Here is a 22,995-nt window from a genome sequence, read left to right on the forward strand (position 1 = left end):
CCCCTTATGAGCAGAGGAGTTTGAAAAGATGTGAGAAGTGCAATAGTGTAAACTTTGCTCTGTAAAGCCCCCAACTATGACGTATCTTTACACCAGTCGTATCAAACTAGATTCTCCATAGTGCTTTTCTTTCCCAGGCTAATAAAAATCTTAAGCATGTTCTGTTATTGGCACAGTTGCTTTCATACTCCTTAACAGGCAGCAAGCATATGTTTTAAAACTGAACCATTTGTAATAGTGAACGTATTTCGCACTCCTTAGTTGCATCTAGAACTTGACTGGAATGCAAAATATTGTCTGACTCACAATTTACTTCATGTAACGTAATCTCTGTTGCAGGTTACTTAGTTATAGAAAATCCATCAAGTAAGTCGACTGCTGATTTTCATATTGTGACTGTATATTTGCTAGTTTGATGAATAATAATGTGTGGCTCCTTTCTATATACTTATTAGACAAAGCTCCGAGCTGTGTGTAAATCATAAAAGCATGACTAATTGCATGGTAACTGGAGAAATGCTTTCTCTCTCTCTGGGGTGAAGCCTGCATGTCTGTGTTTTAGCTTGTCAAGTAATACAGGGATATTTAACTCCTTGGGGTTTAAAAACCATGTCATTATGGGAATGAAGTCACTGCTATATTTTATATGACTAAAGCCCTGTGTTGTATTAAATGGTTTTTGTGTGACAAACGAAGTATTATGTGCTTGAATTGAATTGAAAGGTGTCTTCGCAAACACATGTAAGTATCAAAAGACTGCATCTGAAGAAACCAGATTTGTAAAACACAGATTGCACATAGCAAGTAGTGCTATATTAATAAAATTAAGGGATATTTAAAATAGTCAGCTATTCTTTCACAACAGTTACAACATAAAGTGAACTGTTCACATAACTTTTTTTCATTATGCATCTGAATTGTAACATCCTAATGATTAAACAGGCTTTTTTGGGGGGGAGGGGGGAATCCCACGAGCTAATGCTACCTTTTTATTTTCAGGCCAATAAGCAAGAAATGTTTTCTACAACATGTCGAAGAGCTTTGTTCAAACAACAACCTAAAGTTTCAAGAAGAATTTTCGGTATGTAACCAGCAGTTGTCAGAATAGTGTGAAACCTTTCCTTGGTTCATGTGTCATATTTCATGTCCATTTTAAGCAGGCAAGGCTGCGAAGGACACTGTCCTTCAGTGCCCAGTTACCAGTTTGATTGTTTAGACGGTAATGTTACAGGTGTTTCGGTACTATTGTCTTCTCACTGCAATGTGATGAGAAATATTCAAGCTGGGTACCCAAGGTTGGGTGAAAAGAAAATATATATAAGACTGTGTATAAATACTGAAAGTATAATTTATTAGAAGCGCTATGTAAAATTTAAAATTATTTAAAAGCATTAAAATAGCACAATGGCATTTCCTGAGATTGATAACTGTAACCATATACCAAACGCGTTTCGGCCTATGGGGCCTTCATCAGTGGTTAATTAAAACCCTTTGTTAAGCCTCCACACATTTACAGAAATACATTAATGAATACAAATACAAACAGTTCAAACCCAACCAGGCATGTGTATATGTTGTAAATTCTATTCCCAATTACTCAAACATCTGGTATAATAGGTTCTTGTAATACTGGTTAGTATAAGTCTCTCATATACTATGTGTGCAGGTATCAACCTAGTAAAGCATTTCTTCCAAATGAGAAATATTCATACAGTGACACTAGAACCAATTATCCTTTTGACTAACGATAGAGCAATGTTTCTTAAAACAGTCCTTCTAAGTACTGTTTGTGTAATTTAATGGAAGATTCCTGGGGAAACGAAGCCCTTCCTCTCCTAGCCAAGGCATAGGATGACTACCCTCTAAGATAGGACCCTACTTTATTCATATTGGGTTTATGGGATGACCACATGTTCCATATTCCTAACATGATTTGAGAAGAGTGGCTGCTTTGTCCCAAATGAGCTTCCCTGGCTTGACACACAAGATGGATCCCAAAACCTTCTTAGAGGCATCCATTTTGCTGTTCTACATATGAAGCTGGTAAGTAATAGGTAAACCAGCTGGTGAGAACCTTTTACTTCTTGGGCACCTGTAGTTTTAAAGAGTAAACAATAGTCTGTCTACAACAGTGTACAGGAAGATGAAAAAATAACTTGTGGTAAAATATAATTTATCGCTGAGAAGTTACATAATGCCAAAAATGTAATACATGCACAGAAACTTTCTCTGCTTCCAGGCAATTTCCATGCATAGACTTCTTTGAAACAAATGGGAGTGACTGAAGGGCATTGCATTGGTAGGGGTGTGCATTTCAATATCTCGAGGGGAGAGGCCCCTGAAAAATACCTTTACTGTATTTTTATGGGGGGGTATGAAAAAAGGCAGTAATAAAGGGAGCCAATAAAGTGGATCCTGAGTAATGCTGAAGGTTTTCAGCATTATTTGGACTGCTTTGCCCCTGCCTCCATTTCCCCCTCCTTCCCCTCTTCCCTCTCCTTACTTACCTGCCTCTGAAAGAAATCCATGCCGCCCCCCTACTCCAGAGAAGGCAGGATGCGTTGATTTCTGTCAAATCCATGCCTCCTGTCTCTGGACCTCAGAGAAGAAGGGCATGGATTTCTTTTAGATCCTTGCTGCCCCCTTTCTCTGGGGTTTGGAGAAGGCCAGTGGCATGGATCTGAATGAAATCCACACCACCTCCCTTCTCTGGACTCTGGAGAAGTGGGGCAGCATGGATTTCTTTCAAATACACAGTGCCTGCCTTCTCTGGACTCTGGAGAAGGGGAGCAGAGGATTTCTTTCAGATCCATGCTGTCCCGCTTGTCCAGAGAAGGGGGCAGTGCGGATCTGAAAGATCCCATTTTTCGGGTTCGGTATTTGAAACCCAGACATTTTTGAAAAATCCAGAAAACCTGGATTAAAAAAAAATGTTCAGGTTAATAAACCCGAACCCAAAAAATACTGAAAAAATTGGTGCACACCCCTATGCATTGGTCTTGTTTAGTTCCCATTCTTCTCAGTGGTGAATCACAAGAGTAGTTTGCAACAGTTTGCAAGCCATTTTACAACAACCTCATACAGAAACTGTGCTTAAGCCTTGGAATTCCATTGCTTTTGTAAGAAACCTTTTCTATAGCAATCAAGTTTATAACATTTCAAAATGATCCCCTATTTGTTATCTCAGAAGCATTGCATTCATCATTTCTAGAACACACACTTATTTGCTGTTCCAAAAATCATTTGTCAGTCTCCAATGACTTTATTATTTAGGATTTATACATTTGCCGTGAATTGCTTGATGTCTGAATCTGTGAATAATGAAGAAAAAATCAATTGACACTTATGCTATTAGATTATAACATTTCATTCTTTCATAGAATAACAACAAAAGAGTGAGAAGATTAATAGTATATCCTACAGATTCTTGGTCATGGTCCTTTAGCACTTCTGTTCTGCATTTAATAATGGACTCACAATAAGATACCTCTGAGAGTATGTCATATAGAGCTGTTTATTCTGCTTCAAGACCAAAAATTCCATCTTACTAGTGCAGGAAATTTGGAGGCACATTGTACCACACTAATCCAGTTGCCTTATCTTACAAACATAACATCACCACACCTAGGGATGTGAATTTAGAGTCTAGAACTGCAATCGTTTGCATACTTATATAGGAATAAACCCTTGTGAACATGCATAGAATTGTACTATAAGTCTATCTGAGGGACCACTTGCTTCCATATAAAAAAAGGACAGGGAATTTGAAAGACCATGAACTAGCCTGCTTACTGAAAACCAGCCTGATGTCTGAGGTCATCTGCTTTGAATGCCACCATTGTCCACTATAAAGAGGGTAGCCATGAAAGTGTGGTAGTACTTCTTTTGCGAAAATACCCACCATTGTCCTCATGGACAAAGTTTGTAAGTTTTTGGTATCGTCATGATGACTATACCCAGGCTTTAAATTGGAGCATTTTGGTTTCTCTTTTAACTTTATTTTGTCTCCTGAAATTGTTATGAAATATTTTTACCTTACTGTTTATACATTGTATTTTTACTTTCTTACTTTTTTAGATGGTCTTGTCTATTTTAATGCCTTTTAGTTGATTCTATTGATATTTGCATTCCTAGCGTTGCTTTTTAATTTTAATGCTGACCTTTTAATCAATTGCTTTTAATAATTCTGTGTCCTATCCTGGATAGCTCAATTTAGCCTTAACTCATGAGATCTCAGAAGCTAAGCAGGGACAGCTCGGGTTAGTATTTGGATGGGAGACCATGGAGGAAGCCCAGGGTTGCTATGTACAGGCAGGCAACAGCAAACCATCTCTGAATGTTTCTCACCTTGAAAACCCTGTGGGGTAACCATAAGTAAGATGTGACTTGAAAACACTTTGCACCCCCACTAATAATTCTGTAAACTACCTTGGGAGACTTTGGGCTTTAAGGCAGACTTGAGTGCCACCTAAACTAAATCTGAATGAATGAGAAAGAGCTTCTGGAGCAGCTCTGTTTTCTGTTAGCCTGTTGTCTACCAATAGCACAACAGACCAACAATGAGATTCTGCAACTATTAAATAATGTCTTTCAGTACATGCTGGAGTGCAGAGGGAATCTACACTGTAATCTCAGATTGGCTGGATTTTACAAATAGATACTTACAATGCCATCCTAAGCATAGCTAAATTCGAGTCCAGTAGCACCTTAGAGACCAACAAGATTTTCGGGGTATGAGCTTTTGAGAATCAAATCTCCCTTCATCGGATACAAGCTTGTGTCTACTGTAGTGTACTCGAATCTTGCTGTTCTACTGCAGACCAACACAGCTACTCTCTGAAGCTCTCCTTAGCACAGCTACACTCTTCTAACCCCATCAACTTCAGTGGTGTGAGTGCTTAGGACAGCATACATGGTCTGTCACTATAATTAGGATGCCTTTTGTGCCTTTAATTATCTTTTGGAAGTAAATAGTATTGTTAAAATATTTTTCCCCCTCTGCACACTAGTGATAGCCTTTGTTGCTTTTCATGGGTAACATTTGCAACAGTAAAACTATAAAGGCCACCTCCTTGCAATAGATTTCACATTGCTTTGGAAGGGGAAAGGAATTATATAATTTTGCCTTGAGATGTTCTGAAATTTTAATAAGTATCTGACATTAGCCAAATTAATGGAGTTTGAAGAATATTGGTTTGTTTATTTTTGGAGGTATGTTTCTAGATGAATATTGTGTAATGCACACCTCAAAGATTCAAACAATGCTGTTAGCAGTATCCTGAGAATTCTGAGAATTGCTGGCAGAATGATAAAAATTATAAGAATAACAATTTTTTAAAAAATCTATTATTTTGCTGCTGCTTCTCTAGTGCTTTTAAACAAAACTATCAATATATTTTAGTTTTTTTTAATGTGATCTGATCATGCCACTTCTATTCCTTTGCATTTAGATAATATTTAATACTTTGAATTGGGATGTGAACCATTCATCCTTATTCTCATCCTTATTTGTTATGGCCAACCTACATCTTCCTGTCCTTCCTGCACAGAGGCAGAGGTCAGTGAGCAATAACAAATTGCCAGTTGTCCCTGCGTGATTAAGTAGTTACTTGTTCTCATACTAAGGAGTTAGGAAAAATGCATCAGTGATAAGTGAGACCAAGGCACTGACTAGGCCATCATAGCCACATAAAGGGGCTCAGGAAAAGGCCATCCCCTCAAAAAACCCTCATGGAAACACAGAAAGGTGACTTTATGCAGACTTCTAAGGTGAAAGTTCACATAAGCTTAGATTGTTCAGGCTGACCATCTCTTCTGTAGCTCAGAATCTGACACTGCTGATGTAAGTAGAGTTGACAGTAAGGTGAAAGGCTTCTGTAATATTACCAGCTGTCCTTAGAAATGCAACATACTTCAGACCTCCAAAGTCTTTCCTAACACTGAACGAACACAATTGAATCCAATTACTTTGATATTATTGTCATGTATTCTGTCACAAAAAAGAAATGAAATAAAAAAAAAACTCTAGATACTGCTAGAGCTTCCTTTGTCGACATGCACTGCCGATTGAAAGATGTGATGATTTATTTACAGCGAAGTGGAAATCTAAAAGATAATCTGACATGTCTGTTATTCTATAGGAACTTCCCAAATTTCTTTCCGACCTTGCTGCGACAGATGCTGATCTGCCTTGGAACAGGTCTAAAAATCGGTTTCCAAACATCAAGCCATGTATGTATTTTTCTTATTACTCTATTCCCTCTTTTATAGTAGATGAGTGTGTTTAAATGTGTTCTGAATTCTTTTATCTAGCTCTGTCATTTAGGTGTGTATATGCATATTCTTTTATACTTCCTTATTACAAAAATCTGTCTTTGCATCCTTCTTTGTTTTGTTAAGAGTTATTTATGAATGAGTTATTTATTAATGTGTGTTTTCTTGCTCTCTCTGCCCATAATCTACAGGTGCAGAAATGATAGTTTCAAATAGCTTCTTAACTTTGTAACATAATCTATGTATCAAAATCCTTCTATTCTTCCTGGACTTCTCCTTTTGAAAAGCAAATGTTTAAGATATTACAGTGTAAAATACACCTCTTTTTATATCCATTTTCCCTTGAAGCATGTGATGCTTTTTTTAAGGATACTTGTAAATGTGCTGTGTAAGAGTCCACTAAAGATCAGAGTCAATATATAGTAACGTATAAGTCTAAAATAGATTTTATCGCAGGAGACAGGAGTCTGTCTCTCTGTAGTCAACACTGCTTCATTTTTCAGTTAATAAGACAAGAAGCGCCATTATTATTTTAAGCATTAGCTGTGATGTGAGATGGGGGCAAGGCATTCCTCTGTTAATGTAGCCACATTCTGTGCTATTAACTTTTCAGAACAGCTGCTCCTGTTATCTGCTGCTGGTTCAGGGCACATGCTGTGCCATAATTTACAAGAGTTAAAACATATACTTAGAGTAGTCTGTTTGTGATATAATGTGATAGCAGAATCTTGACATTTATTTTTTTCATTTTTTTACGGACCATATTAATTTGTTGAGCATAAGTTCAAAGTCCTGTTTCAATATTGTATTGTTTCTATTTTTCCAGGATGCCCCCAGTATCGTAGTTTATATTGTAATGCTCACATTCCATTTTTAAATATTCAAGCATGTTCACATTCAACATATGTTTGCTTAAAAACTGACATTATGGTTACATGAATGAGAACCACATTAAGACTTGTTATATGAAGGTAGTATTTAGATGAGAGAACAAATACAGTGATCAATAACTCTGAAATACTTTCATCCATTTATCTTTTGTTACTCTATGTGTAGACAGAGAGAGCAAGTGAGTTACAGCATCCAACAGAATCATTTGCCAATAGATAGACTTCGAGAATGTGCTGAAACCCAAAGGCTGAACTGGTAGTGAAAAAAATATAGATTCTTCGCTCCCGACTTTGCAGTCAACTTATGGCATTGCAGCATCCCATTAAAATGACAGGGTAGCAGATAATATTGCAAGGATGTTGTTGTAGTGTAGATGCTTGTTTATAGAGTAATTATGATATGATGAATCTGCAAACACAAAAGTCTAACAGAATGAGGATTACTGTATATTAAAACGGTAGCTGATGAGGTATTATAAATTGCCTTAAGTTGTAAGGGTGTATAGTTTTAAATGTAATTGAATTAATACAATTAAAATTCCTTAATTGCTATATTATAATAGCTTGGAACAAGCATAATAAAATACATTAACTTTATTTATGCCACACAGATAACAACAACAGAGTGAAGCTAATGCCTGATGCTAGTATACCTGGTTCTGATTATGTCAATGCCAGCTATGTGTCTGTAAGTCTGCATTAACTTATAAATATTACCACATTTTTCCTATTTCAATCTATTTTGTGAAAGTGACTTAGATTTTATATAAGAATGTGCCTAAATTTTTCTTTATCTCTTTCCACTGTTTCTCTTTCCACTGTTGCTGCTTCTCATGGTATAGGTTGTAACATGGAAAGTGGCTGTTTTTATTAAGATTTAATAGCAGCTGTAATATTTACCACTTTAAACCTTGTTAAGTGATACTATAGGAGAATGAAGTGGGAACACCATCGTTTAGTTAACATTTTGTAATTACTACTACAGCTGATCTCATAATGGGTGATGCCCTAGATTTCAGTGCTTTGCTACTTTTCCTCAGAAGTTTTTCCCTCCATTCACCCACTTCACAGAACACTTTTATTCCTATTATCATTTCATCGCTGCTACAAAAAGCTGCCAGTTGCTCACTCAAAGCTATTGGCAGGTAGCTGTCTTTTACATGTTGCATCAAGATAGAAGCAGGTACTTGGCTGAGGGAGAGAGGATTTCCCTGCAGTGTGCTCTGGAATTTGCCAGGAGGCAGACTAACATGTTTGTTGCTATCTCACACTTCTGACTATTCAACATATTCTGGACATAGAGACTACCAAATGTTGTGTCTGGGTTCCACATACATCATGACCCAGTCCTCTCAACCTCCCTCCTTAATCTGATACTGGATTCATAGAGTGCAGTGCCCTTTATCTGCTACAGGACATTGTCCTTCTACCTGGATAGATCTTCCACCTTCAGAAAACATTGGGTCACAGCTATGATCAAGAGACTTCCAGTAACAATCAATGGTCTCCCAAGGACTTTCACTATATCTTCATCCTTCTGCAGAAGGATCCCTCTTTCTGAGCTCTGTAGAGTAGCCCCCTAGTCTCAGCCTTTCATCTTTATAAGGCACTATGCTCTCTTTTTTAATAAAATTTTTTATTTTTATTTGTTCATATTCAATTACAAATATCCATTAACAAATTATATAATATAACAAACTTTTCCTTATCATAATTAACATGTATATCTTTGACTTCCCCTCTCCCCTCCTCTGTCTCTTTGTTATCATTGTTGCTCTCTTTGTATCTATTGTCTAATTCTTCATAATAAATCACCCATATCATTTACTTATAAATATAATTAATTCATATCTTTTCCTAATTATTTCAACAAATCTGAATTAGATCAAAATATATCCCTTGATACCACAATTAAATTCATTCATACAATATTTTGTCCATGCCTCCCATTCTGCCACAAATTCAGTATCTTCTTTTTGATTTATTAATGCTATAGGTTTTGCCATTTCAGCTAGTTCCATCATTTTATCTATCCACTCAGCCTTATTTGGTATCTCAATCATTTTGCATTTCTTAGCGTAAACCAGTCTAGCGGCTGTAGTGGCATATATCAAAAACGATCTCTGAGTCACTAAGGTATCTGGTATTATACTTAACAGCATCATCTCCGGTGTTTTAGGGATGTTTTGTTGTAATATCAACCTTAATTCATTATAAATCATATCCCGAAAGTTCTTTGCCTTCTCACATAGCCACCAAATATGATGAAAGGAACCCACTTCTTCTTGACATTTCCAGCAATTTGGTGACATATTTCCATACATTTTGGCTAAATGTTTTGGTGTTAGATACCATCTATAAATCATTTTATATATATTCTCTCTCAATGATTGTGAACACATATGTTTCATATCTTTTGACCAGAGTCTTTCCCATTTGTACATATGGATATCATGTCCCAAGGTCTGTGCCCAAGTTATCATCGTTGGTTTAACTTGATCTTGTTCCGTATACAAAATCAATAACATCTTATACATTTTTTATATTAAATGTTCATTATTGTCTAACAACATTAGTTGAAAAGATGATTTATCTTTAATAAAACCTAACTTCATATCTTGTATAAATACAGACTGTATTTGATGATATTGAAACCAAGTGATATAATCCTTCAGTTCTTCATATTCTTTTAGGGCACATTTATTGTTCTTCCATGCCAGTAAGTCTTGATAGGTCCGTCTTGGAGCTGCGTATTACCAGCTGCAGCTCCTCCTTCTCTACGGCCACATCCCCAAACCTCAGGGCCCTGTTAGAGCTGTCCGTAGCTGAGCATGCTACCAGCTCACTGATCCTCAATGCCCCGAAAAATGCTGTTGCAAATGCGGCTCTGAACAAATACATTTCAAAGCGTGACCAGCAAATCTCTTTTAAGTGGTAGAAGAGAAGTGATAGCAATCCCGTGGTTACAGGCCTGGGGCCGTCCCATTCAGGCAGGGCTGCCCTTCTCCACCCTGCCACCACTCTCCTTGCCCTGAATGAGGCACCTGGGTCCCCAAAGCCATGAGCCTGACTAAAAAAAGGAAACTGCGGCTTTGTGAATGGCGATAGTCCTAGCTGATCTCCCCAAGCTTTTTAACCGAGCCAAATATTGCAGAGCCAATTCTTCTGAAATTGGCCCGTTTGAAGAGTCCCCCACTTCCCCCCGAAGGCCCAGAATTGTTGTACCGCAGCTGTGTAAGACTTAAGCATGGCCTTAGACATGGAGTCGTAGATCCCCTGCATCACGATCCGCTGCCAAGGGCCCACAGCTCTAGGGGGAACTTCTCTGGGTGGGGTCCTGCCTCCGGAGCCAGACTGCGGAACTTTTTTAGCTGTTGACGAGACAGCGCATCTGCAATACAGTTATCTACCCCCGGCACATGCCTTGCAGTGAATGTAATATTGCCCCTGAGGCAGGTTAATACAAAGTGCCGAACCAGCCTCATAACCCTCGCAGAGTTGGAAGACTGTTTGTTCACCACAGTGACCACCGCTTGATTGTCACACCAAAAACAAATTTTCTTGTTTTTGAACTGACAACTCCAAATTGTGACTGCTACCACTAATGGAAAAAATTCCAGGAATGTCAGGTCCCTGACGATGCCAGATGCTGCCAAGTATTGACGCCGGACCCTCCTTTTTTTCACGGGCAAGAGGGACCCCCAACTCCTCCGCCAATGCCTCGAATGATGACAGCAGGTGCTCACATGTGGCAGATGTGGCTGACCCGGCAAACAAAAAATCATCAAGGTAGTGTGTAACAGAAAAAGCACCAGCATGCTCTTTAAAGACCCATTCCAGAAAGATGCTGAATGCCTCGAAGGCTGCACATGCCACGGAGCAACCCATTGGCATGGCTTTATCTACATACCACTGCCCGTTGAAATGGAATCCCAGGAGCCAGAAATCTGCAGGATAGCACGGGAAGGAGGTGGAATGCTGATTGCATATTACATTTTGCCATATTGGCTCCCGGGCCACATGATCTAACTATACTGATGGCATAATCAAAAGAGGCATATCTCACTGAGCATAGCTCTGCTGGGATGGCCTCATTCACTGAAGTCCCTTTCGGGTAAGACAGATGGTGAATTAGCCTGAATTCCCCGGGCACCTTTTTTGGCACTACCCCCAGTGGACATACCTTCAGATTTGTTAGAGGAGGTGTCCTGAAAGGGCCAGCGATCCTCCCGGCCATGCACTCTTTTGCTATTTTGGCAGAAGCCACCTCCGGCATGTCTCCCGCAGATTTCAGGTTGCCCTTTTGCATTGGCACCCTGGGGGCAAAGAAAGGAATGTGAAACTCCTTGGTAAAACCTTCCCAGATGAATTTGGCCTCAGCCCTTGCTGGATAGCGAGCCAAAAGAGGTGCTGATGCCTTTATCTTGACCGGTGAGATGGCCAGCCTGTCCCACTGCCCTTGTTTACTTTCCGCTTGTGCCATTTTGGGTGGTCCCCTGTCCTTCCTGAAGGAGGAGGACCTGCCCCCACGAAAGGGGTGCACACTGTTATTGCCATTAGGGCAAGATGTGCGAGGATGCGAGCCAAAACAAGTGTCACAGCAGTGTTCGTATTTACATTTTGATCTCTGACACTTCCCCTGCCCGAAATCCCAGCAGATCCGCCGTGTGGTTTCTCTGCGGGGGACCCGCCATTGCCCTCATTGCCCCAAGCGACTGTTGTCCCCTTTTCCCTTGATATGGGGCCCCATGACTACTAGCCATAGCTTGTCGTTTAGCAGGTCCCATCTGGCCCCTTCGCTCTGAGAAGCCCGCTTGCGGAATGCCTCATCATACTCTATGGCAGCAGTCTCCCCTGCTAAAGAGCGGGCCCTCAGAACATTCCCCAGGTGGTTGGCAAGATGCCACCCCCACTCCAGATACCCCAAAGCCACCACACCTAGGAATATTGTATAGCCAGCCATTCATTTTTCAAATGTTTTTTCACTATTGGCCACCTTTTCTTTCTTTTTGTCCTTTGAGGATGAATGTGACCTCCTGCCTTCGTCAACTTCTGGTTTTGTTAAAGTGAACAAGTAGATGTAAAACCCATCCAAGATGTTCTCCCTTATTTTACGAGGGAGGTGAATCCCAGGGGGGTCTTCATCATCATTGAACGATGGGGGCAGTTGAGGGGTGCCTTCTTTGCTATTTACCCAAACGTCACCAATGTTAACCCCTTTCCCTTCTTTTCTGGAAATCTTATGCCTCCGTAGTGCCCAAGAAGGCAGCCCCGGGGTATTTGCTGTGGCCAGCCAATAATCCCCCATCTGGTCCCATGACCCTTCACCAGAAGATCACTCACCAGATGAACTAGGACTGCTGGATGTCTCAACCCGGCGACGCCTCGCCTTTTTCCTGTGACTCTGACCCCGCACCAGTTCCCCCCCCCCCGATAAGCTCACCGCCTTCACCTGCCGGAGCTGGATGAGTCACTAGAGGAAGAGTCCCTCCACCTCTTCTTGCTGCTCCGATCCGCCTCCCTCCAACAAATTTGGAGACGGACTGAAGCTCCCCTCAGTCCTGCCCTTCCTTTATCCTGAGCTGGAGGACCGGAGTAAAAACTCCTCTCCAGCTCCGCATTCATTCCCAGCCCCTGCCCTCCATCCATAGGCTTATTCAAGCCTCCCTTCTGGTGCTTGATTGGCTGGCCTGGGCCCGCCAAAGCCCGGCTGGGACCTTTTTGCTGCCTTAAACTGTGGCCCCAACCAAACTGCTGCTGCCTGCTCCCTGCACGGGTACCCAACCACAACTCCAGGTAATTCTGGAACTGATTGATTACTGATTCTGAAATCCAGCACCAGTGCAGGAGTCCAGGTGGTGGGGCAGAAAATAATCCAAAATGTGGAAAAACAGGGCCAAAAATCATGTGCCTGATGGAAACCCATGTAGTTCATAAGACAAGGCTAGTCGTGGGGAAGACAAAAATATACTTTGAGGAAAGATTCTGTACTCAGTTGCATGACAAAAAGAGCAATGACTTGGGAAGCAAAGGAAGCAAAGGATCGGGAATGGTTGTGTATCTGGGAAGGCCCCAAATAAGATGAAGTTGGATGGTTCTAGAAGCAGACGGGAATTTTCAATCTTAGGTAATAAACTGAAACCTGGATAAAGGCAGAAAATGGAGGTAGCTGCCCCAAATATATGGTACATTCCTGTGTGGTATAATTGGAGATAGTAAGTAACCTTGACAGCCTGTCATGGCAAAATGCCCACTAATGAGAAATGAGTGTCTTGGTGAATTATCCAAATGTCATTTCTAGTTGAGATTTGGATTTTCTAGGATGCCTTGACAACTGTCCAGCTAGCATGACTGAATCAGGTATAGTCTGATTTTTTTCTGATACCATGTGGTCTGTGCTGAATCTTGTTTATTTGCCTTAATGCCAAACAGAAAGGAAAGCAGATCTCAGCTCTAAGACAGAAATTGACAGGACAATAAATATGTTCCCTTGGAGGTTTCTTTCCCTTCTAAAATTTCTGTTGTAAAAAGATTATAGGCGTTCAATTTTTGATTTGAACATTAAAATGAATTAAAGGTAGGATAGTGGGTAAGGAAGTCAGACTTGATATCAGCCCATGTTTCATTCACAGACAAAGCCTACAATCCTAAGAATGTTTTCCTGGGAGTAAGCTCCATTGAATAAAATGGGACTAACTTCTGAGTAGATCTGCTCAAGATTGCTCTCATTATTTCAAAAGGAGACGCTGGTTTACAGTGGAGGATGATTAGTCCATCATAGATCTACGTTTACTAGTCAAGTAAAATCAAGATATTTACAGGTCAAATAATTCACAGCTGTTAGTTATCTGATACATAATATAGAGAACAGATGGCAGAGAGAAGCTATGCTAATCCTCCCCACTGAGGTGAGGGACCAAAACTCAGAGATACAAAACTTAGTTTGTTATGCGCCCCTTCATTCTAGTGGGCTAGCACTGAAAACAGGATATTTGGACCCTGGTCTGTTAAACAAAGCTTTTCTGATGGTCGTTATACCCTTGCAAGAAAGCACGGGAAAAAATAGTATTGGCAATACAAATGTCTGTTGATTATAGAATGAGAAATCTGCCTGATTTATATATAAAGAAAAAATTATATCATATTTGTGATTATGGCCCTAGAAACACCAGAGGTTAACTGGGGAAAGGAGGAGCAGACAAGTAGGCTAGAAAAAAGGAATGGGTAGGAAGAAGGGAAGAAAATGGAGTAAAGGGGAAATGGGGATTGGAGGGAGTAAAAAAACAGAAAATCTGAAAAGCTGCAGGAGGGGAAGAAGGAAAACAGGAGCAAAAGTGGCAGATAAGAAGATTGGACAAGTTAGTGGGAGAGAGGGTGGGACCCAGGAAAAGGTGAAAAATTGTGGGGGTTGTGGTGGGGAGGGGAGGAGGAAAATAAAGGTAGGTTGGGGAAGATGGTCAGCTGGGCATGGTGAGGTTCCCCCTGCAAGTCCTCATGGATCCCCTGCTTGCCAAAGATATTGTGAGATCAAGACTATTCCTACCACCCTGTATAAATATTTTGGTAATTCCTAGGGTCAATGAAAACCCACTACATATGTGACTAGACACTGTCACTTTCTAAAATGTTTGATGAGAGACACATTAAAAGGAATTATACTAAGTATAAGGTTGGAATGGACAGATTCTTTCCTGATTGCCACGGGAAACACTAGGAAATGATAAAATTTTGAATGTTCTCATGCACCAGTGGACTATGTTTCTGTTATCAGCAATATGAAGTTGACTTCAAATGACATTGCCAGCTGAATGTATCCCCCTTTTTTCTTCATCAGCATTGAGTGTTGTCTTCTCCTTAGGGCTATTTATGTCCAAATGAATTTATTGCTACTCAAGGGCCATTACCAGGCACAGTGGGGGATTTCTGGAGAATGGTATGGGAAACTAGAGCAAAAACCCTTGTGATGCTTTCACAGTGTTTTGAGAAAGGACGGGTAAGTAACCAAATGAATTGCAAATATAGTTAATAATTGTCACTTATGCATTCAAGAAGCCAAAACATGACTATTATTAATAAATCATATTGTTCCATATTGGTTACAGATAAGATGTCATCAATACTGGCCTGAAGACAACATACCAGTGACTGTTTTTGGAGATATAGTGATTACTAAATTAGTGGAAGATCATCAAACAGATTGGACCATCAGGGATCTAAAAATTGAAAGGGTAAGGCCTGGTCTGATTAATTAGTTTCTAAAGATACTTCCATACATTGCATAAAAATCATGATTAGCCTGCTCCCAAAATGTCTACTTTTAAACCTGAACTCATGTAGCTTTCCTGACTGTTTATGGCTTTTGTATGAACAAACTATATTAGATTTTATGCTGCTAGATAGTTACGTGCTTCTAGACCTGTCAATTTGTTCTTCAAGACTAGAAGGATATCACTAAGGGGCCATTTCCCCTACTGCTACTTCAGCACAGTAGCAAACTAGGAATGTAGAAAATGTCAGAGGTTCTTGGAAATTCATTGAATCTCTGTGTAGGTTCACACACTAGCTTCAAGATCGAGTTGATTACTTGCTTGTGTGAAGCAAGCATTATTTAGATATGTATTACACATTTACTGCAATTATATACTGCCTTTCTTCCATCAACAGTTTAGCTGAATCTCATTAGAGCTTGGAAGCTAGGCAGAGTCAGACAGAGTTAGTACTTGGTGAGAGCCAGCATGGTGTAGTGGTTAAGAGTGATGGTTTGGAGCGGTGGACTCTAATCTGGAGAACAGGGTTTGATTCCCCACTCCTTCACATGAGCTGCAGATGCTAATTTGGTGAACTGGGTTGGTTTCCCCACTCCTACACGTGAAGCCAACTGGGTGACCTTGGGCGAGTCACAGCTCTCTTAGAACTCTCTCAGCCCCACCCACCTCACAGGGTGTCTGTTATGGGAGGAGAAGGGAAAGTGATTGTAAGCCTGTTTTTTCTTAAGAGGTAGAGAAAGTCAGCATATAAAAACCAACTCTTCTTCTTCTGCTTCTTCTTCTGGCTGCTGTTGTTACCACCACCAGGGGAAACTGGGATTGCTATGCAAAGGAAGACAATGGCAAACCTGCTTATCTCTAACCAAAACCCCTGCATCTGGGGTCTCCATGAGTCAGTTATGACTTGATGCCACGAGATCATTAAATTATTACCGTATGTTTTCCATCATGGCAGCGTGCATAGTACCTGAATGGGAGATCTCTTGGTAATCCTAATAGATGGATACCTGTTAGGCTTGACAAGTCTGATGCGTCTCGTGCCCTCCACCCATACCCTGGGTCCATTTTACAGATCAAACATAGAAAGTTTTTCATATCATCACACAAACCACAATCGTTTCTATTAAATGTTATATGTCATTGAATTATGAAATATCAAGTAAAGAGCATGTACATTTGAGTTAGCTGATTTAATGATCCTTGGATGTGCTGATTTAATGATCCTTGGATGTGCCTCAGATGTCATTTCAGATGGCAGAAATATAGAATGCAATGAAGTATTCAAGGGTTTTCAAACACTTGCTATCTGATTAAAGAGTAGTTACTAATATATTCTAGGTGCCTTGTTTCCTAAAATATTCCAGTGATTTTATTGCTATGTTTTATTGCTTAACTCTTAAAAAGAATTCTGTGTCAAATAGCAGTATTTTGCACCATTAGAGTCAGAATATTGTAGTACATGGTTGGTTTTCTGATGTACTGTATTATTTCTTAGCTGTTTGCAATCGTAAAATATTTTATCCTTTTAGGATAATCTAATTAAGAACATGCTTTTCAGACAAAAAGTCTTTAATAAGTTTCACTAAATCTCTTACTGGAATTTATCCCTGTATAAGTGTGAGGTCTCAAATTATAGGTGAAGATTTACTGTGAAAATTATAAAACAAAAATCTTTATTGTTCCATCTTTGAAAGCATGGGGATTGTATGATGGTACGCCAGTGTAACTTTACTGCCTGGCCTGAACATGGAGTGCCTGAAACAACTGCATCGTTAATCCGTTTTGTAAAGCTGGTTCGTGCTAGCCGAGCACATGATAGTACACCCATAGTTGTTCATTGCAGGTAAGTGGATATTTCAGTAGAACCTAATAAGACTAAATAGTAATGGTGTTACCTAGAAAGTTAGTGATACCCAGGAACTCTCTTTCACAAATCCACCTCCAGATTTCATGGACAAGGCATCTTTGGCCTGTGTTTGAAATGGATGCAAACTTGGGCAATATGTCAGGAAGGGATTTGGAATATCAGACAAAAAGGGAGGCAGTATTTGAGTTTTGATGTTAATGGGACAATAAAAAATAACAAAAAAAAATGCAGGAAAATGTAGGCAGGTTGAAAGAGCAATGTAGAATACTAAATTTGGGGAATCACCGAGCTATGAGTAGCTAGATGGCCTATAAAACCACACACAGGAATTTGGGAAATGAGCAAGAAAAAATTAATCAGATGATCCCTTGTGGAAGCCATCCCAGTTATGCTAAATGTTTCCTCCCTTGGGCTTGTCCAAAGTAGGAAACCACCTTCAGTGTTGTTATGAGCATACAGTGTCCCCAGAGAGAAAAAGAGGAAGGGTAGGTCAGAGGGCGAGGATTGAGGTTTTTCTCTCTGAGTGCCACTCAGAGTGAGAGAAGGATAGGGATCAGGGAGCAAGGAGGCTAAGGTTGGGAGGCAAGGGAGAACAGGTCAAAGAAGGAGAGCAGATAGTTTCATTCATTGCCTATCCTGCATTATGAATGTCCAAAGCAGTGAGAGAAGGATTCAGATCAAGGAGAGAAATCTCAGAACTGCAGTATCAGTGGTGGAGGAGCAATCTTGGTGATCAGATTGAATCTTTGAACTAAACCTTGCTATGTAGTGATGGAGAAGAACTCAAGGATAGAACTGGATCCAGTTTGCTCATGACAGGATGCCACCTTTATACTATTTTTCCTGAGTGTTAATTATTGGGGTTGCATTTTTGAATCCTCTCTGCCCTGGCCAGGGTGGGAGGGAGTCTGAATACTAGATGGTACCAGATAAAGTAATGGGGAAGTTGGGATGTTTCTGGGAGGGATGATCAGATTACCTGAGGGGTAACCCAGATTAATGCCTGTTAAAGTTCAGGAGATGGGTTATGACCCTGGCTTTACTCATAATTAGGTTTCCAGGGAAGCCTGAATTGTAAGGCAGAGTCCTGGATGGTCCTAAAAGGCTGGTTAGTGTCCTGCAACCTCTATTGATAATCATCACCAGAATTTTTATGAGCCCCCTTGAAGCCAAAGGCTGGAGTGTGTCAGGGTGTGTCCAAGCTCCCAAGGGAAACTGGCTACTCCCTTGTGAGTCAGCTTCTCAATTGCCTGTAGCTCAATATTGCCACTGAACGTGTTTTATTTCAGTTATGGGAGGTCCAGTCCAAAGCCCAGCAACAATGGTTCTTCACTAATGGCGGCATAAAGCCAGTTTTGTGTTTACAAGGCCAAAAGTAGAAATGGTTGGAATGGAAATGCTCCCTGTTTCCCCACTTACCTGTAGGGTTGCCCTGGCATGATGATAGACTATCACCACCTTGAAAGTAACCCTTTCTGTACTGTGCACACTAACCCTGTGTTCTCTTTTTGACATACGATGTTACCAACTGTTGAGGGAGAATGGGTTGTGGAGCCAGTACACTCTAGGTAGATGTTGTGGGTGGTGGTGGGGACATTTGCAGCTGTCAGAGGAAGGGATCCCTTCTCCCTTATCTGTGTGGGGTGCATCGTCCTGCATCCCCAGTTAGAGGAATAGAGTAGCTGTGGTAGTTCTGAGCAGAATAGAGATAACAATATGCTGGGTTTCTTCTCCGCCTTGGCTGCTTGTATAAAGTTGCATTTTTTATGCAAAATGCCATTCATCTAGAGTTCTCATCACCAAAGTCCCTTTATGTCTTTCTCTTCTCTGTGGTGTTATAAGAGAGTCTAACATGTGTCCAGTGAAGTATATCTTCGTGCCATGCACCCTGTCTTCTGAGACTCAGGTGTACTGGTAGGGGTTGATATACTGCTTGGAAGACTTAAAAATGGCTGCAGACTTAGATAGCGTCCTAAGCTGCACTGTGGCTCTGCCATGTGTGTGTGTGTTTCATTCCCATTGAAATCAATGGGAGGATTTATACTTTTACCATCTCTTTCACTGGCATATCATTATGCCAGTACTAGGACAAGACATGGACTGAGAGGGCTTAGGGTGCCAATGAAGTCCCACTCCTCTCTGGCCCTACTTCAGCACAGTGGCAGTCCAACACTATGCCATTGTGTCTCCATGTTACTCAGTGTAGGGACTTAGTTGTCATCATAACATATAGGGCTGCCAACCTCCAGGTAGGTATACAAAACACAAATGTCCACAGATTGAATAAAGCTACAGAGAAATAACAATGCTCTGGCTCATTCAATAAGTTAATTCTATTAGCCAATATACAGTTTCGAAAAAAGCACCAGCAATTAACAATACAATGATCATCTGTAAGGCACAGCTCATGCAGTCTTAAAGCTGAACACACACAATTATAATTTTTCTTCCATATTTAGTAGGAGTTAGAAACTGTTGGCGCAAGATTGTTATATTTTTCAGATGAACATGCAGACTTCTGCTTGTTAGAAAAGTCCTTTTAAATACTTTGCATTCCTTTTCTTTCTTTGAATAGTGATGCTGGGAGAAAACAGCCAAACCGGATCAGTGAGATGTTTCCCAAGAAACCCACGCAGGGTTCATGCTCCATCGGTTCTCCACCAGCCACAATAATTTAACAAAATATACAGGAGCACATAGTAGCAACCCTCAGAGTTCCGTGCAGTAAACGATTAGTTAAAAGAGCTCCCTCCCCAAACTCCACCCTCCAAATCGCCAGGAATTTCCCAAGCTGGAGTTGGCAATTCTATTAACTGGTTCCATGTTTGTCTTAGTACTGCATCCATTCCTTAGACTTACATGTCCAATAATTCATTCTCCACTTGTTCTCTATAGTGCTGGAGTTGGAAGAACTGGAGTTTACATTGCCCTTGATCATTTAACACAGCACATAAATGACCATGACTTTGTGGACATATATGGACTTGTGGCTGAGCTGAGAACTGAAAGGATGTGTACGGTACAGAATCTGGTAAGCTATTTTCGAGCCCACTCTGTAGCATAGCTCTCATAATCAGCAGCTGAGAGGGTAAACCTGCCTCTGGTCTTGGACTGCACCACTTCAGTGCAGCAGATAGCAGCTTGCATGATGGAATGCTGCCCCCTTGGAAAAACATTGCTGCACACAGAACGCTAGCATGACAGCTGGTCATGCTTCAAGGATGGAATGCAATTTTCCTTCTTGTTGGAAGATAGCACAAAGAATGGGTATTCTGCTCTATGGCTCATCTACTTCTGTTATCCAGTCCTGAAAACTTGATTCAGTGGGCTATCCAGTGCCAGAGAAAAGAATTATATAGATAACCAAATAATTAAAAAAATAAAACTAAAGTCAGGTTGATGTGGCATGTCTGGTGAAGTGTTTCTTTCTACTGTTGTATTGTTTTATACAAATCAAGACAAGTTAATTCTCCTGTCACTAGAGTGAACCCCTCCACCCCCTTTTCATCAGGAAAAAAGCTGGTTGCATTTAACCCCTGATGCTATTAGATTGTTTGGGGTTTTTTGTTTTGTTTTTGCTTTAAACTTACTGTCCCTTACTTACTGCTAGGATAAGAGCCTTGTGCAGATGCTACATTGACATTCCATTCATGCAGAGTGAGATCCCATGAGCTCCACTTTTTGGAGTGCAATATCATGTGAATTTCCATGTGCAGTATTGTGTGAATTTCCACACATGGTTTGCATGAAGAGACTCTGTACTCATATGAAAAATCCACATGTGCATGCCTTATTCACATGATACAGCTATTATGCTCCCCAAAATATGTGGCTGTTGGGTTCCCACTTTTCATTAATGAAACACCCATGTAACATCTGCTTAGGGCTATAGTAAGATACAAATTGGAATGTGTAATCCTGAGCTCGACCCCATATAGACTGTTCCAGTGGGCAAAGTCAGCCTTGAGTTTAGAGGTGTGCATTTTACTTAATTTTACAGTGGTGTGGCAGATGTGTATAATGTTTCTTTAACATCCTCTGTGTGCACATTCCAAAACTCTGTGGAAGCATTTTACCATTTGAAGAAAGTTCTCCATTCATCAATCATCTTGGGCATTTCAATTGAAAATGTAATCTATAGATATTTTAAATAATCTGAATACCCTTTCGTTTGCACATTTCACAGGCACAGTATATATTTTTGCACCAGTGTGTTTTGGACTTGTTGACAATCAAGAGGAGCAGCCAGCCAGTATGTTTTGTTAATTATTCAGTACTGCAAAAGATGGACTCTCTGGATGCCATGGAAGGTCAGCAAATACGTATAATTATATATATATATATATATATATATATATCCCAAGACATCTTTTAAAAAGTAAAATACAACACGTCAGCAGGGAAACCCCTTAAATGGATCACTTAAGAAAAGAACATTGGTAAGATAACCATAAAAACTGGGGATAAGTTCATTTCTGCAGTTCTATTACATTTAGGATTTCTTCTCTACTCTTGGGGTTTTGATTTGAAGATCTTCTGTTGAAGTTCATGGATTTCATTGGAGAGGAACCGCAGCAGTGATCAGGGAATGGTTCCACGCCTTGCTTATCAACCACTAGCCCACCCATTTCCCCCCTCAGTGTCTGTGGAAAATTACAGTGGTTCTGCACAAGTGTCAGAGTCCAGAAGTTCCAGGTTTGCTTCTGAGAGTAGAGAAGTACATACCTCTGTACATGTTTCTCAGAAGTGAGTCAGGCACTTGGAGAACCATCTGCTCATCAGAAGTCCCTTGGTTTGATATAATGAGCAGCCTGAAGAAATGAAGACCAGTATAAGCAGATTTGGCAATAATCCCTAATAAAACAACGTTCCTAATTATTTTGTCATTTTTAACTGTTAAGGGGCAGTTGTTTGATCAAACTGCATCAGCATTCATTGAGAAATGCCACTTGGTCAATGGTTTCTGCATCCTTCTAAAAATGGAAATTATTGAAGTTTATCCTGTCTAGAATCATAAACCTAGAGAAGAAACAAAGAAGGACTGCTACATGTTATGTGTTTGTAAAATGCTGTCAAGTCACAGCTGATTTATGGCGACCCCAGCAGGATGTTTTCCAGGCAAGTGAGAAGCAGAGGTGGTTTGCCATTGCCTTCTGCATCTTGCTTGGAGGTCTCCCTTCCAAGTACTGACCCTGCTTAGCTTCTGAGGTTTGACAAGGTTGGGGAATATCATGCCACCTTCCCTCCCCCCATTAATCTATATAATCTAGAATACAAATGTACACAGACAGCAAGATTAAATGTGGAGTCACAATGGTACTTGTAGAATGGAAAGCTTCAGACAATTCCCATCATCCTTCCTTAGCTTGTAGAACGTTTGCTAAACTATCATTACATTTTTAAAAGCTTCAATTAGTATATCTATTTCTTTCATAGGTGATGTGGAACTTGAGTGGGAAGAAACTACAATGTAACTACAAGAATGAAACCTCATTATGTTTCCAGAAACAAGTGGTTTCAGGGGCCAAAACAAACCCCCTTCTTACAATTAATTAAAAACAAAGTGCAAGTTTTGTAAAATAAAAAAGGGTTTATGTTTTATTTATGTGCCTTCATAAATATTATAAATTATTAAAAGATACTTTTGTACGGAGTGGAAATTTGTTATTATACTAATATTTTACTTACCGTTTACAAT

At 40.1% G+C, this 22,995-nt stretch overlaps 1 protein-coding gene across 1 annotated transcript in view; it reads left to right on the forward strand.

The window, feature by feature from the left end:
- Positions 1-22,780, forward strand: part of PTPRQ (protein tyrosine phosphatase receptor type Q) — a 134,135-nt gene extending 111,355 nt beyond the window's left edge. The window contains exons 44-53 of the mRNA XM_056846991.1: positions 340-366; positions 1,000-1,081; positions 6,141-6,231; positions 7,775-7,851; positions 15,022-15,156; positions 15,266-15,391; positions 17,125-17,273; positions 20,193-20,328; positions 21,484-21,607; positions 22,734-22,780. Coding sequence (XP_056702969.1) covers positions 340-366; positions 1,000-1,081; positions 6,141-6,231; positions 7,775-7,851; positions 15,022-15,156; positions 15,266-15,391; positions 17,125-17,273; positions 20,193-20,328; positions 21,484-21,607; positions 22,734-22,771 — 985 coding nt within the window. The 3' untranslated portion in view covers positions 22,772-22,780. The remainder of the gene's footprint in view (positions 1-339; positions 367-999; positions 1,082-6,140; positions 6,232-7,774; positions 7,852-15,021; positions 15,157-15,265; positions 15,392-17,124; positions 17,274-20,192; positions 20,329-21,483; positions 21,608-22,733) is intronic.
- Positions 22,781-22,995: the final 215 nt, after the last annotated feature.

This window comes from Euleptes europaea, chromosome 3, assembly GCF_029931775.1.
Source record: "Euleptes europaea isolate rEulEur1 chromosome 3, rEulEur1.hap1, whole genome shotgun sequence".
In the NCBI taxonomy this organism is placed as follows: domain Eukaryota; kingdom Metazoa; phylum Chordata; class Lepidosauria; order Squamata; family Sphaerodactylidae; genus Euleptes; species Euleptes europaea.